This window comes from Trichomonas vaginalis, chromosome IV, assembly GCF_026262505.1.
Source record: "Trichomonas vaginalis G3 chromosome IV, whole genome shotgun sequence".
Taxonomy (NCBI): Eukaryota; Parabasalia; order Trichomonadida; family Trichomonadidae; genus Trichomonas; species Trichomonas vaginalis.
The window spans coordinates 4,967,972-4,984,138 of NC_067206.1; the positions used below are offsets into that span (position 1 = coordinate 4,967,972).

The window sequence follows — 16,167 nt, forward strand, 5'->3', positions numbered from 1 at the left end:
ATGTTTCGCCATTAGATTTGTTAGTGAATGTTTTTGCTTCGACTGACATTTCTGTTCTTACCTACAAGATAAAAAGTTAGAAAAAAATAAAACTAACGTTATTTTTCTATCATTAAGAAATACATGAAAATTCATTATTTTTGTTCATTTATGTTAAAATTTATGGTACCTTTAATGATATCATGACTGTTCTCGTTCATGTCTGATTTACATCTAATGAAAAAGTTTAGAAGAATTTTCTTATTCTTTCTGGCATGTTTTTATCTTTCCAATACTCCCGCTCTAATGGTCCCAGATGAGTTGGTTTAGATTCTCTCAAGTTCTTAGATGGTATAACATCTTCAACGCCTCCTTCATATCTTACTTTATAAGTGTCATCGTTTGTGTTATAGCCAAGTATTTCAATAACCACTCCTCGCTTTGCTTCGTCAATGGTTTCAGCAAGTTTGCCATTACTACTTTCGACTAATTTATGACGAGGATAAAACGCAATAGAGTCGTCAGCAGCTTTTATAAGATATCCATTACCTTGCGTAGAGTCTACGATATAATAATTTCGACTTAACCTTAAACGTTTCTTTGTCAACGGTTTGTCGTCAAGAACTACACGAACTTTTGTACCAGGAATGAGGGTAAATTGTGTTGAATTTCTGATATTTTGTGTTTGGCTTCGTTTCTTTTGTATATACTTTTCTTCTTGTTGTTGTGTCATTGAATTTGGTGTATGTCCTGTTGTAGAATGTGTTGAGGAATTATATACTTCGAGAAAGTGTTTCATTGTTTCTTCGGTAAAGTCTCGCTCTTGGTTTAAATCTCTGAGAGTCCTTATGAAGCGGTTTATGATGCCGAGTATGTTATGGTTATGGTCTTCAGTAGTGTAGTGAGTTATGTTATGCTTAATGAGAAAATCTGTGATTTCATTGCTGAGGTATGCACTGTCTTGGTCTGATGTTAAAGTACTTGGCTATGTTCTGCTACAAACTTTTGTAAAACTCTTAACACTTCACGAGTTCCTTTATTCATCATTATATACGCAAAAGCTTTGCGAGTGTTAACATTAATGAAGATGAGGAATGGTTTATGTCCTCCTTTTCTGCTTTGAATGAGAGTGTCAAATTGTTATGCGTCAGGAGTGTTGGAGTAAAATTGGTAAAAAGTAGTCGTAAGGGTTTATTTTTGTTTGATGTACAACATTTTTGTCAAAGAACTTTTTAACTTCAGCTCTGTTAGTAAATCCCCAACTTTTTGCTGCTTCATTGAACTTCTTAAATGACCTCCATGGATGTTGTTCGAATACTTCTTTCAAGCTCATTTATGTAAAGTTAAAGATTTCATTGAACACGGTACCATGCGAATACAGTCACAAATGGTGGCATATAATCTGCACCCGAGCCTGTTGGATTTGTTGTGAAAGTGTGTGAATGATTTCCTCCTGGTTCAGTTGGTCGAAAAATCTTTTTTGCTGAATTGTTATAAGATGGAGATAAAACGTCATTGCCAGCTTCATATTCTGAGTTGTATAATGGGTGGTCTCTTAATGAGTGGCTATGGTCGCCAGAAAAGTTTGTAGTTCCTGTATGAGTGTGCGGTGGAAGGTTTGCTTCTTTAATTTTCTTCGAACCACCTGTTTGCTTTGAATATCTAGCACAGTATAAGAATTTGTCTACAATCTGCTTCCACGTACCAAAACCTAAAACACTTGCTGGATTTGTTGAGTTCATTGACGTATAAATAGAGCCTATAGGATATAATGTTTGAAGTATTTCAGTCTTTAATGTTTGAAGCTCTGTTTTGTCTGCTTTCTTATCTAACATTGTTGGTAGTTCATATGCTTCAAAGTTTCTGACATGACCTTCGATATTCCTGCAACTGTTATCTAAATTGTTAAGAGTATCTTTTACGCTTGTACTTGGATTTTCTAATGGTGCACTTGAACCAAGGGTATAGTTCAATATTATGTCGTCTGCTCTAACAGTAGTGAAGGATTTATGTGTATGGTTCTTGTCAGCTTTATTATCATATAAATCTTGAGCAGTGAATTTAACATTATTTTCATCATCCATGACATAAACATTTTTACAGCTAATTTCTTTCTTCGTTGTTATGTTTTCATTCGATGTTAAACCTTGTGGAAAGTTAGGAGGTTTATAATATAAAGCAGCCGCGTGCGGCGGGGCTCCGCCCTCCCCACCAGTTCCTTCAACCGTTCCTTCAATACTTTCTATAGCAACAGTTGAGAAGGAGTTATGTGTATGTTCTTTATCTGCTTTTTTATCTAACATTGCTGGTAGTTTTATATGTTTCAAAGTTTCTGACATGACCTTCAATGTTCATACATTTACTATTTAAGGAGTTTAGTGTATCTTTTACGCTTGTACTTGGATTTTCTAATGGTGCACTTGAACCAAGGGTAATAGTTCAATATTATGTCGTCTGCTCTAACAGTAGTGAAGGATTCATGTGTATGGTTCTTGTCAGCTTTACTATTTAATGTAGCTTGAAGTTCATTTATATCGGAGATATTGTGTTTATGAGATTTCAAAACTTTGTTCGTTGCGTCAAGTTCATCTTTGTCAGCTTTACTTTTAATAGCATCTTCAAAAGTTATTTTTGCCTTAACTCTCAATGTAAATCTTGGTTCAACTAATACACCGTTAACAAAGAAGTATGAAGCATAAATTTCATTGTTATAACCAAATGCTTCTGGTGCTTTACCTGTGTCATACTGTACAGTACAGTGTATGTCATAACCTTTAGCACGAATGAATTTATATCTTCTTTCATTAACATCTTCAGTGCTTATTTGTTCATCCTGTGTTAAATATCCATGGTAGTCCGTTATAATCTGTTCGTCTGAACTTATATAATGAACATGGTTTTTATCTGCTTTTTCGGCTAATTTCTCTTCTATCTCATTTATTTCAAGTTCATACCTACCACCACCTCCCGAAGAAGTATTTTTCTTCAGCTCTTGAAGAACGTCCACTTCGCCATCTTTGGTGTCAATAATGAGACTTTGAGTTAAAACCTTTCCTGTCTTAATGGATGTTTGTAAAACTTCTTCTTCACCGTGTTCGGGGTCATGGTCGTCATCATATCTTGTGAAATCAGAGATGTTGTCATACATTAAGCATATCTGTCTCAAAAGTTCTGCTATTTGAAACTGGAACGAAAGATATACAGAACTTTCATCATCTCCTAAAGTCAAGTCTGCTTTCTTAAGTATTTCTTGAATGTATGCAATGAGAACAGAGTACCTTGGAAAATATTCGAACAATATTTCATTAGCTGTTGTTTTGGTGGTTCTTCTGGAGTTTCTGTTGGAGTTTCTGCATCTCTTGACTTCAATGCTCTTGCTCTCAAAGACCTAAATGTTAGAGCACCAGGTTTTACAAAGGACTTTATAAATGCTTTAATAGTTACTGGTAAGTTATTGTTAGCATTAAGTAAGTTCCTTATGCTTCCATCATGTACGTCCATAGCACTATGTAAAAAATCTATACTTTTCTTGTAGTCAGCAATAGACTGACTGTGATTTTTTAAAGATTTGTCAATACCTTTAAGCCAATCTTCATGCATGTCTGATACTGAGCCAAGAATATCATTTGCTTCCTTTAGAGTATTTTGTGCTTCTCGTAAAGTATCCAATCTCGTACGTGCATTGTTTGCTATATGTCTTACAGTATCTATTTGACTCCTTGTTTCTTGCATCCAACCAGATAAAGTTTTAATAGTATCCGAACCATTTGAAATGAAGTTCAAAGCATTTTTAACGTCATCTAAAACTTCTTCACCAAGTACTGCCCATATCTTTCCGATTTGGTATTGAAGAACTCCATATGAAGCAGCTGTTAAACCAGTATTTATAAGGTTCCATATCCATGATTTAGCATTTTTTCCATCCTTTCCATCTTCACCATTCAAACCGTTTTCGCCTTGAGGTCCTTGTATTCCTTGTATTCCTTGTGGTCCTTGAGGTCCGGTGTCACCCTTCTCTCCTTTCAGTTCATCTTTATGTTCGTTATAATATTCTAATGTCATAAGGTGTACATCATTACTGCTACCAGCAACGCCGAGAATTTGTTTCTCATTCATGACTAAATTCTTTAGGCATTTAATGTTGTCGTCAAATCGAAAGCTCTTTAACAATTCAATGAGAACATTTAATACTTTCACTAATGAGGCATCTACTGTAGAATTTATATATTGCACCGTTCCATCATTTATGATGGGAACCTTGCTTGTTGTAATGAATGGGTCATAAGTGTTAAAAGTATCGAAATCAATGACTTTTTTAGTTTTTCCATCGTCAATGACTAAATCATTGCCTTCAATGGTTAAAGTTGAGTTTTCGTTTACTAGTTCATGTGCTCTTCTTGCTTCATTTGTTTCATACGCATATGCAGCAATAGTCATATTTTAATGAGAATAAAATGTTGTTCTATTTGCAAAGTACAGACCCAAACGAATACGGGACAGTAAAGCTACAAACAAACTTAGGTCTTCAGAATGAAGCGCTTGCTTTCAGAGTTGTTGACTTCAATACTATCGCAACTTTTGTCATAACAGATGAAACAGATTTCATAGAGATTGAAATAGATGACAAAAGAAGTGTTATAACATTTCCTAATAGAGCTGGGTATAGAATAGATAAAATTGCTGGAGTGTTAAATGCTCTCATAAATGAAGAAACTATTGACAACATAGATGTCGAACTCTCTTCTGAGGGAACATTGAAGTTCAGCAGCGAGAAAGAGTTTAAGATACCAAGAATGAGTCATAGAGTACAACTTCTTTTGGGTGCATACCATATGACATTTCCTTTGAAAAGTGTTGACAAAACGATTGAGATGAAATCTGTTCCATACGTATGTTAATGGTAATTGTTTGTACATTGAGTCAAAAAATAGCTAATGTCACAGGTATTTCAGGAGTTAATAGTAAAGGTTCAGTAGAATATAAGTCTTTCTGTTATGCAGTCAATTCAATGTTCATTCCAAACGTTCCTGTCATAGCAACTCATTTAGGTAAATGGGTTCGCATTAGTCCTCATAATTTGAAAGACATGCAATTCAGACTTGTTGACTTTCAAGGAGAGCCTGTAGAACTGAAGGCACCAGTGCGAATGACTGTTGAAGTTGACTTTTTAGAAAATATTAAATGCAAACAGCTTACAAGAGAACTCAGAGCTAAAAATATAAAGTATGAATGTTATGTATTAGGTCATGAACTTTGGTTGTTGCTGTTTGATGAAACAAATGAGTTAGTTATGTCAGTCAAGAGAACAGAAAAATATTGTGTTAGTGAAAACTGCACCAAGTCAATAAGATTAGGTTTGCATTATGAAGATGAGTTCGATAGTGTTGAAGAAGTTTTGGACAGATATTACAAATTGCTAACTTGAAATTTTTTTGACTGACGGCGCAAAGCGCCAAGACCGAAGGTCCTGACTGCTTTAATTTACTAAAACATATTTCAAGCAAAGTTTATATTCTGTTGAAAGTTTTGTATACTCGTTCGAATATTTATACTTAAACTCAACTCCTGTAATTCCTGGTGTTTCAATGATGCGGATGTTACCTATTTTCATGAATAGTGGAGTTTGACCACAGCATTCGATTTCAGGGTCGAGATAGTCAATGACACATTGTTTCCCTGTTATTCGTGAGATAACATTTTCAAGGTCCTCCTTTGTTAGAATTATTTGGTTCTTACTTATAAGATTTGTCAAAAGCTTCTTATCGTCTTTGAGTAAAATTGTTTGGTATAACTGAAGAAGGTAATGGTCTACGTTATCTGAAGGATTTGTTTGAACATTTGTGTAAGGGTTGTCGTTGGCTTCTCTTGAAAGAACTTGGTCCAGTGGTGGATACTCTAACTTAACATCTGATGTAGCGTTAGCGTTTGAAGCTGTGTTTAAATTCACGGCGCCATGCGCCAAGACCGAAGGTCCCGACTTAAGATCTGGTTCTTTTTCTTTCAAACACTCCGAACTATAGTTCTTTATGACAATATTGTTTGTCGTTCGTGAGTCAACATTTGATGTTGGTTCAATTGGAACATTAACGGCACCAGCTAAGATGGATTTGCTTCTCATTTCATATAGAATAAAAACCTTTTATATGTATGAAATGAACAATATACTCGACAAGGGTTTGAATGTAAAGCTAACGAATGAAAATATTGTTGAATTCACTGAGACAGGTGCTGTGTATAAAGATGTAGAACTACTGAACAAAAGAGCAAAGGGAAGAAGCAGGAATATGAACAAAGGTGGAAGCCTATAAAAATTTATGTCAATGATGGCTCAGGAGGTTCAAACATAAAGTATGCAGAAAGTTATAGAGTTATGCTCTCAAAGGTGAAAAGCCTTCATTTAAGAACAGCTATTCTAACGCATATCCTCAAAAGCTAACGGATGGGGAAGTGGATGATATGAATGACAGCAAAAATATTAACAGAAATGGCGACAGAGATGCATGGAATTTGTTTACCATCAGTCAATTGAAGGTTAAACTTTTAAAACAATGTTGGTCGTTCCCCATGGAATATTTTTGACTTTAATGGTATTAGTCATGATATGAATCTCAAGGTATGAACGAGGAGAGATGAGAGACTTATATGCTTCCCAATTTCTTCAAAAGGTAATGTTATACCTGACTGTTTCCAAATGAGTTCAATATCATAAGCGTGAGAAACCTTGAAAGATAACGAAGTCAGTTATGACGTTTTATGTTTAAAGCAAGAAAACTCCATGTTTGCATAAGTATTGCTACAGTTAAATGGTAATGTCTGACTTTAGTTATGATGTTAGCTAATGATGAGTCTGGTTTTGACACTAAACCTTTTCCGGCGAAGTCGTCACAAACGAGCAGAGTGTTTGAAGGATACTTTTTGAAGGGGTATTTTGAAAGTTTTGATAGAATGTAGTTTGTAAGTCGTTTCATATCGTAAACTCCTGAGTATTGACGTAAGTGGTGTTTGTCAATAATTCTTTCCATCTCCTCAGAAGTCTTTTGCATTCCTGACTGTATGAACTCTACGATGGCATAATATTTCCTCTTACGTCGAATGTAACGTTGAAGAAATTCAATGAGTTCACTGTCTGGAACTTTAACGATAGAGGCTGAACTTTTGACATAAATGTTTTCGCTGTTGAGTCCATAGAGTCTGAAGTTGCTGATATAATGATTTGGTCATAGTAAGAGTCGTTTCCTAAACGCTCTGTTATGAGTAGATTGACGAATGAGGTTAAATGTCTTACCTGAACCCATCTTTCCACAATAGAAATACACACCATTTGAACAGAATTCATAATCTTTGCTGAAAGGAAGAATAAGAGAAGAGTTAAGTTTGTCTGTAGTTTCATTCATGTCTTCATCTACATCATGTATTAAATGCTTCATTTTATCTCCATTAAAAAATGCAAGTCAGAAATATTCAGAAACATAGCACCGAGTCTAACTGACAAGAGTATAAAGATTATACTATGAACATGTTATGATGAAACCAACCAAAATTCAAGAAAGTCAGTATACTTATGAATATCCAAGAACACTGGGTAGAGTATGTAGGAGGTGAGAAAGCTATTGAAAATCAGACAGGTTCGAAGTATTCCAGCAGGAAACAATATTATTGAAGAACTTTTAATGTTTTGAGATATAATGATGAAACAAAGAAGCAAGATAGTTTCCTGTTGCTGTGTATGTGAACCTAGACACAGGAGATGACATGAAAGTTTTAACACAAAGCTTCAAACGGTAGTGAGAAACAACTGACTGCGGAAGGGCATCCATTACCTTCAGAAGTTACCATAGCAAAATTTTTGAAACAAACTCAATAGATTTTAAAGTCATCTGCAAAGAAGTCAGGATTTACATTTAATGAAGCAGATGTATATTCGAATGAAAACTTCAAAGCTATTGCATGGTTAGATAATGACGATTGCTTTAAGAAAATCTTTAAATTCAGTGGACTCAAAGATGTCAATAGATGACCTTCGTGGAATGTTACCATCGACGTTTACAGTAGAAGGTTCAGCAGGATTGCTTACAAGATTGTCAATTGGTGGTATTTGGTCTCGTGAGAACATTGTTATAAAATCCAGTATAAGTGAATTTGCTGAAGAATCTATATTATGTCTTTCAAACTATATGTATTCGCCGCCAAGCATTATAGTATAACAAACTTTGTCAGTAAGTTTAACATAAGACTTGTCGAACCTTCTTCAATGAAAGATGTTGTGCTACCTAAAGATGGAAAGGATGGACTCATTATTGAGATGATTTTAATAGCATATTAAATGAGCTTGTTCTTGAAGGTCATTCATGATGAAATAACTGTTGTAGAAGATGTTAGCAATTGTTCAGACATTTTGAAGCGTATAGATGATATAAGAAATAAGTTAGATAGACCGCAAAGCGGTGAGGGCGAAGCCCGTGAGAACGCTTATGTTTCATTGACTTTCTCCAGTAACGAGAACTTTTATGAGATAATATTGAAGAGAGATGATTTTAATATGGGGTAAATGGTAGCTTGGGCAGCTTTAGGCGCAATGGGAACAAAAGCATTAGCATTTGGAGCAAAAGCACTTGGAGCTTATGACGCAGTAAATAAAATGAGTGGAGAAGGGTTCAAAGACATTAGATGCAAATAAAGGAAAGATTGGAGGCTGGGTTGCAAAGAAGTTAAGATTAAATAAAATGGGGCTCATAAATAAAGCATCCAATTTGGTTGCGACTGAGTCAGAAAATGCTTTAGGAAAGGACGATGAGTTTGCAAAACACGCAAAAGACTTTAATGACCAGATGAAAGGTGAAACAATGCATTTAAATAGAGTCGATGGAACTAAAGAAAATGTTTCTTCTCCACCAGTAGTTCTTCCGTATGGTCCCTATGGAATGTATGGAAACCCTTACGAAAGACCATTTGACCCATTGACTGGTGGAAGTAACTGGTATCATTACGGCCGAAGAAGAAAGACAGTCAAGTTGGAGACAGACGTGAAGAAAGCAACTAAAAAGAAACCAAGGAAGAGAGTTATAAAGCAATGAATTCAACAGGGTGAAAAAAGAGGTGAGATTTCACCACTTCACCTAAATTTATTTTTGTGCTATGTTTTCATACGTGTGAGGGTGGTGATATCATTTATTTTTAAGTTTATTTTTATATAAATGACAGAACAAAAGCAACTCATACAAATCGAAAAATATAACAAACATACATTTAAACATTTATTCTTCCTTCCTGAGCATAACATGTTCTTTCAAATACATCCGAGACCAGTTGACTTTTCATTGACTGTGTATAAAGATAGAAATAGTTATATCATATAAACCATACGATGACGAAGGTAAGTTATGTAAATTGTACGTTAAGAAGTTAGAGAAAGTTTATGGCTTCAAGTATGACTACAATAGGGTTAACACTGATGATGAAGATATTGAGGAAAATTTATGAGAACATTAGTGAAGTCGTTAGTGAGAACGATAGTGAGAACGTTTATTTTTTACATTAGTGAGTTCGTTAGTGAATGGTTGGCGGCTTTGTAAATATTTAAGGTTAAGTTAGTGTTGTCGTTTGTGTTGTAAAATATACGTTAACGGTTTTGTAAAGTGTCAAATTCACATATAATGGGTACGGTGGAACGCAGTGCAACAGTACCCAACTAACCCATACTAACTGATAATCCGTGAATTTGGACTTTAATCTTTTGGCAATGCCAACATCAAATACTTGTAAAATGTGTGTTGTATGTGCGGGAAGAACAATTAATTTGATGTTGGCACTTGCCAAAAGGAACAATGCCAGAGGATTCTCGCGGCTGGAGTGTCCATCACACACAATGAGAGCAGGCTTGTCACGTATCTTCTGGCATTCTCTGGCGTTCAAAGTTAAGCCACTCGATGAAGAAAATGCAATACAATAAGAATACAACTTCTGTTCACCCAGCCTTTTGGCGTAGAAGTAAACCAACAATGTCTTTCGCGCTGGAATACTTTCAGTTTCTCTAGGTAGTTCTGCAATACATGGGAGAACAAAGAGAGTGGGACAGATTTGCCTGTCATTGAGCATCCGCATAAAGCTGTAATGTGCGGAAAGTTTGGAATTCCTTTGGCGATCATATGCTCTATCTCCTCAGGTAATGCAACTTTCTTCTTCTTAAATTTGTTTATGAATGTTTCATCGATACTAAAAATCAACTCCTCTGGAGTACTTTCGATTGTTCACGATGTTTATCGTAGAATTCTTCGATAATTCTTGGTTCACACGCCATGTATCTTGATTCTTCAATCTCTTGGCATGCATTAAGCTTGCAATGCAATTGCTGTAAAATATGGTTAACATAAGGTCTCGATACATCATCACCACCAGAGTATTGAATAACTTCTTCTGCAAGAGTAGGACAATTAATCTCAAGAAGGAATCTGTAACCATAATCTCTTCTGAGCTCTTTCAACTTGAACGCCTCGTCAATAATGTCAGCTGCTTCTAGAGCTTCACCTTTGTAAGCAGAATCTTCGATAATTTCTTTTAAAGTGAGCTGATCACGCTCGCATAGGTATGGATCTGCACCGCCATGATCCCTTTTTCCCAGTATAGACCTAATGCAGCTCTTTTAAGTGCAGTAGCAATGAGATTGGATGTTAAAGTTCCGAGATCTGGGTATTCTTCCTCCCATGCAAGCTTAGTTTGACTATATGTCATACCTTCGGCGCGACAATTGATGATAAACTTTTGTTGTCTACCAAGAAATTCGACTGTGAGAAATTCCATTTTTAATTTTAAACGAGCACTTGAGCCACGTTTTATCTGACTTCACCAGCCAAAAAGCCCCTGTACTAAGTGTCATGTTTTTGTTTATTTTAAAGTTTCTGCCATGTAATGGTTTACATTGTAAATTTTTTGAATACTTTACATCACCATAAAATGGCAGTACAAGGCTAGTTTATCGGTACAAGGCTCTTGAAATGACTTTAAAATATTATTTTACGGCATTGCCCGTCACTTTTTTCGGTACAAGGCTAATATCACGGTATAACAGAATTTTTGAGATTGGTTTTTCGGTTTTATGTTCGTAACTCCAAAAAATGATCCATAATGGTATTGTGATAAATTTTGGATCATTGATTTCCTATTGAAAAATTGGTTCGTCAGATTTTTGTAATAATTGAATTGGATCATGATCGAAAAAGAATACATTTAATACTAAATAGTAGAATCCGCATCAGATTGAAAGAAGTTTGGTCAGATGTATACATTGGAAAACTCGATCATTCTAACAAGCATCTAACCCTTAATAAATGTTATTGTTTATTTTTTGAATACTATTGAGGTTTTGAAAAGCCAAATAAGATGACGCGAATTTGCATAACGGAAAATTTCGGCATTATTTTAATTTAAAAAGGCTTGATGAAATCATATCAGTCTTCATTGTTCTAATTATATCAAAATTTTTTCAATATGAATATTTGTTTAGCTTCTTCTCAAAATGTAGCTTCGATCTGAATGTCATATGAATGAGTTATGATCATGACACATCTTTGATGGTTATCCATTCGATTGAGCAGCACCATTTCATGCAATAAGCATATTATTACAAATATTGGATTCATATTTGCAAGTAATATTCTGCATTTTGCTATGCCATTGTTGGGCATGTGAGCTAAATAAAATATGCTTTATGCAATTAGAAACAAATATATTTTTATTGTTTAATAATTATCAACAATTAGAAAGAGATATTGATAAAATCTAAGCAGACAAATCATTAAATTATTGATGTATATCCCCTGAGAGATTCTTTTTGATTTGATTTATTTTTTATTTTATTTGCCGTTATAAATTCAAATTTTGAGACAATTAAAATATTTATACGGAATCAATTTTCAATATTTAAATGGGCTACCAAGAATAAAGATTTTTGCTGTCATTTTGCGTCATAAGCTATGTTGCATGCTTGTATTAATATACTTTTCATTTTAACAGAGTTAATCATTTTTCTGATTCATTCTTGATGAACAATCGTATTTCGGGTTATTTTCACATCATTTTTCTGATGAATGCATAATGAGGAATATTTCTATTAATTTATCAAAGACAATAAGAATTGCGATAATTTTCTAAGGTTATATTCCACTTTTTCTGAACGAACAAATTTTTCTGTTTGATTGTTAGAAAAAAATACAGGTTCGGAATTCTTTGATAAAATTTTATTAGCCATTAATAATAGAGCATAATCCTTTGAACATGGTTTAAATTTTGTCACCTTTTCATTAATTATGAAGGTTTCAACAGAAGTAAAATTAGGAAAGCACTCACGCTTTGCTCAACAGCAGCTTCCAGCATGGAGGCCAATGATTACACCAGTTATTGCTATGATTTCTTTTGCAATTATCGCTATTTTTGCTTTTGCAGTAGGAATCGTATGTTTAATCGCAAATAATAAACTTGTCAGCGTCGAGAAGCGTTATGATGATATATGCGAGCTCAACTCAACTTGCAATGTTACACTCAATATTCCGAAGGAAATGTCAGGAGATATTTATTTGAAGTACAAATTAACACGTTTTTATCAGAACCATAGAAGATTCATGGAATCTCGCAGTGATAGCCAGTTGAAAGGTGAATATGTCGATTTCAGTGGAATGTCAAATGATTGCTACAAATCTCGTTCAATTAATGATTCCGAAAATGCAGAAAACTGGATTTTACCTTGTGGTTTATCCGCGCTTTCCGTTTTTAACGATACTTTTAGAGTTGCTAGTGATAATGTTCAAATGAAAGAAGATGGCATCGCATGGTCAACCGATCTTAAATGGCTCTACAAGCCACTCAACTCATCATATAAAACCGGTGATAAATGGCTCGAAAATAATACACTTTTCCCAGGAGGCCAAACTAACGAGCATTTCATTGTTTGGATGAGAGTTGCTGCTCTTCCAACCTTCTCAAAGTTATATTCATACTGCAAAGACTGTAAAATCCCTGCTGGAGACGTTACAATTGAAATATTAAATAATTACCCGACATCATCATTTAGTGGCACTAAATCAGTAGTCTTATCAACAGAGTCATGGATTGGACCAAAGAATAACTTCCTTGGCATTGCATATATTGTTGTTGGATGTTTATGTGTTGTTGCAATCATAACTCTATTCATTTTGCATGTTACAAGGCCTAGGAAGCTTGGTGATCCAAGACTCGTTCTTGAACTTATTAATAAGAGAGAAGAAGAATTTTCTCAACAGACAGAACAGTAAAATTTGTTTTCTATTTATTTCTTAATTAGCCAAATAATCCATTTTTATTTCTATTTTCCAGAGTTTTTCGTAAAATCGAGAAAAAGAAATCGAGCGGCCAAATGCAAAATACATGTGAATCCAAAAATGTCTTTTGGAAAAGAATCAAATGGTAAAAGAAACGCGAGTTTTTTGAAGAAATAAGAATGCGGCCATTTAATAATTTGATGAATTTTTGATTAAAAATGTTTGAAACAATTTCATTATAATTTGTATTTGAACATTAAATATCGTTTTAACGAAATTCTATTTATTCTTTCTTTGGCTGTGGTTCATTTGGAGCAGCAGTTGAAGCCTTAGCCTTTCTGGCAGAGCGTTTATATCTTCCTGGGCCCCAACGTCTAGATGGGAAGCGTCTAATGAGTGGGCGAGCAATCTTTACTATTAAGGTTGCGCCGCCAAGCTCGAACTTCCTGTGGTTATTAAGAATATCTGTTAACATTTCTGGTGTTTCAAATTCTATGAAGCAGAAGCGCTGCTTTGTTGTTCTGGATGTTTTCATGCGGAAGTCTGTGATCTTGTAGTCCTTGAACTGAGCCTTGATTGTCTCCTCTGTAGCCTGATCTGGTAATCTGTTAAGGAAAGCTGTCTTAGATTTCCTCTTTTCCTTGGCTGGAACTACTCTGATCTTGCGACCATCGATTTCGATTGGTTCCTTGTTGTCAACAGCAGCCTTGAAACCGGCCTCTGTTTCGTATTCAACAAAGCCGAAGCCACGAGAACGTTTTTCGCCACGGAAAACTGTTGTGATAATGCGGGCTGTCTTGACTTGGCCGAACTTTGTGAAGAAATTGCCCATTGTAGCTGTTTCTGTGGAGTAGCTGAGGTTGCCAACGTATATGGTCGTTGATACAGACATTGAACAAAAATGAAATAAAAAAAGAATTGAAAGACTTCTGACCGTATCTCACTTCACCAGCCACTTTGAGTGGATTATAAATATATAGTATATATGTTTAATAAATTTAATAAATTTAATTATGACATCGTTTTTTTTTTACTAAATTTTTCACGTATTAATTTCATGTCTTATGATAATATTGATTAAAAATTCTTATGATATGTTTATTCAATTTTTAAGAAATTCCAAACGGAATCATAACGATAAAAACGCTTGACTAGTCAAAGCTTTGCTCATTTGTCATGAATTTCAAATCGAAATGAAAACTTGATGTATAAACAATTTTGATTTTTCGGCAAAAAATTTCCATCAAAATATTTTTCAATAATTAAGAAATGTACAATCTTTTATTCACCAATAATTTGCAATCTTATTTTTTTATTTTTTTTTTTATAGTCGGAGAAAATTTCATTTGGCCAAATGTGACGACTTTCATATGACAAATAACTTGTGATTTGTGAAATAGCATGCGCATATATCATTTATTAGAGGTAAAGCAGCTTTGAATTAATCGCAGCAATCCATTAGAGTGATTGTTCCTCAATTGTTACTTCCATACATTAAACACAGAGTGTTTCATATCTAATCAGTATGATGATGGATTTGTTCCTATATTTCCTATAGAAATTTTTGAAAATATATATAATCAAATTTAATAATTAACAAATAACAAAACAACAAATTCGTTTGAATGCTTGAAATTCTTGCAGCTTAAAGTTTCGACCTCTTCTTGAGAATAAACATAGAATACTGGCTTGGAGTAAAAATCATAGGCTTTGAGTGTCTATGGAGGAATGCCTGAGGATCTTTGATGCTCAACTTAACAGAAGTCTGGAATTCACTTCTGCTTTTATAAACTGTGGATTGATTAATTTTGGGCAAAGCCAATGTTGAATCGGATTGATCTTCTTCAATAAGAGTGTATAGCTCTGCTGCACTTAATCGTCCTTCGGGGCTAACGACTAAACATGCTCTTAATAGTTTATCTAAAATTGGAACGTTGACTTGAGGCATTGGAATCGAGTTCTGCTTAATAAGGGACATTAATTTCATCTCGTTCATCTCAGGCCATGGAAAACAAGCTGTTTTCATAACAAAAATTGTTACTCCCAAACACCAGATATCCGATAACTTTGGATTATATGTCTGCGAGAAATATACTTCTGGAGCAATATACAAATGAGATCCGACAACTGTCTTATGAGTAGAATTTGTAAGTGCGCAAACTCCGAAATCAATAAGCTTAAGATTGAATTTTTCGTCAAGAACTATGTTCTCTGGCTTGAGATCTCTGTGAGCAATTCCCTTCGAATGTAAATAAACCAGTGCAGATAAAATTTGTTTGAGCATTTCGGTGATTTCTGTTGGGTGTAAGCCGTTTTTGCTTGTGATATAGTCTAACAAGTCTCCATTCGGACAATATTCCATAACAACAATGATTATGTCCTCTAAATAAACAACTTCATAGATTTGGGCGATATTTGGGTGATTAAGGCTTTGGAGTACTCTGAGTTCTTTTTCTAATTGATAGAAATATCCGGCTTCTGTAATACCTTTTCGACTGACAACTTTACAAGCAACAACTTGATTTGTTTTATTGTCAATCGCTTGAGCTACAACGGAATAGCTACCTTTTCCAATGAGCTTTTGTGTGGTGTAATGACTAAATGTTTCTGGAATTCTAACTTGAAAGTTATGAAGTTCGGTGTCAATCAGCATTTTTGACCTATTTGAATTAATTGAAAAGATATTTTTCAAAGATTGTCGGAATATATAAATAATTATAAGTTATCTGAGATCATTGTTAAATGTAAAATTGAGAAGAAACCCGAATAACGATTGCTTTTATCGAAATGTTTTTATTAATACTCTTACTTCAAATTTAGGAAAATAATTTTTAAATGATGATATTTGTTAATTGAATATAAATTTACTGTTTGAATTGAAATGTAAATGAATAATTTG

The 16,167-nt window shown here is 34.4% G+C and overlaps 5 protein-coding genes and 3 pseudogenes across 8 annotated transcripts, besides 2 other annotated features; 1 reads left to right on the forward strand and 7 right to left on the reverse strand.

Annotated features, from left to right (window-relative positions):
* Positions 1–9,667: part of a mobile genetic element that runs on past the window's edge.
* TVAGG3_0032470 (integrase core domain containing protein family) lies at positions 227–712 on the reverse strand (the record flags this gene model as incomplete). Its single annotated transcript, XM_051220480.1, has 1 exon — positions 227–712. One exon carries the CDS (start codon positions 710–712, stop codon positions 227–229), a length of 486 nt encoding a protein of 161 aa, XP_051105466.1.
* On the reverse strand, positions 1,332–2,554 carry TVAGG3_0032480 (annotated as a pseudogene). The gene has a single exon. A coding segment is annotated over exon 1 (1,223 nt).
* TVAGG3_0032490 lies at positions 4,065–4,416 on the reverse strand (annotated as a pseudogene). Its single transcript has one exon. A coding segment is annotated over exon 1 (352 nt).
* TVAGG3_0032500 (uncharacterized protein) lies at positions 5,456–6,097 on the reverse strand (the record flags this gene model as incomplete). The annotated part of the gene is made up of 1 exon (XM_051220481.1): positions 5,456–6,097. The coding sequence occupies one exon, from the start codon at positions 6,095–6,097 to the stop codon at positions 5,456–5,458; it is 642 nt and encodes a 213-aa protein (XP_051105467.1).
* On the reverse strand, positions 6,815–7,373 carry TVAGG3_0032510 (annotated as a pseudogene). Its single transcript has one exon. A coding segment is annotated over exon 1 (559 nt).
* Positions 9,033–9,667: a terminal%2Cinverted (terminal inverted repeat of Maverick-1C transposon ID:TVAGG3_0032300).
* Positions 9,668–12,253: 2,586 nt separating this feature from the next.
* Positions 12,254–13,276, forward strand: TVAGG3_0032520 (aminophospholipid transmembrane transporter protein; the record flags this gene model as incomplete). Its single annotated transcript, XM_001315588.1, has 1 exon — positions 12,282–13,262. The coding sequence occupies one exon, from the start codon at positions 12,282–12,284 to the stop codon at positions 13,260–13,262; it is 981 nt and encodes a 326-aa protein (XP_001315623.1).
* A 178-nt stretch (positions 13,277–13,454) lies between these two features.
* On the reverse strand, positions 13,455–14,202 carry TVAGG3_0032530 (poly(U) RNA binding; the record flags this gene model as incomplete). The annotated part of the gene is made up of 1 exon (XM_001315589.2): positions 13,552–14,160. One exon carries the CDS (start codon positions 14,158–14,160, stop codon positions 13,552–13,554), a length of 609 nt encoding a protein of 202 aa, XP_001315624.1.
* Positions 14,203–14,891: 689 nt separating this feature from the next.
* On the reverse strand, positions 14,892–15,926 carry TVAGG3_0032540 (protein serine/threonine kinase protein; the record flags this gene model as incomplete). The annotated part of the gene is made up of 1 exon (XM_001315590.1): positions 14,914–15,921. The coding sequence occupies one exon, from the start codon at positions 15,919–15,921 to the stop codon at positions 14,914–14,916; it is 1,008 nt and encodes a 335-aa protein (XP_001315625.1).
* Between the last annotated feature and the right edge of the window lie 241 nt (positions 15,927–16,167).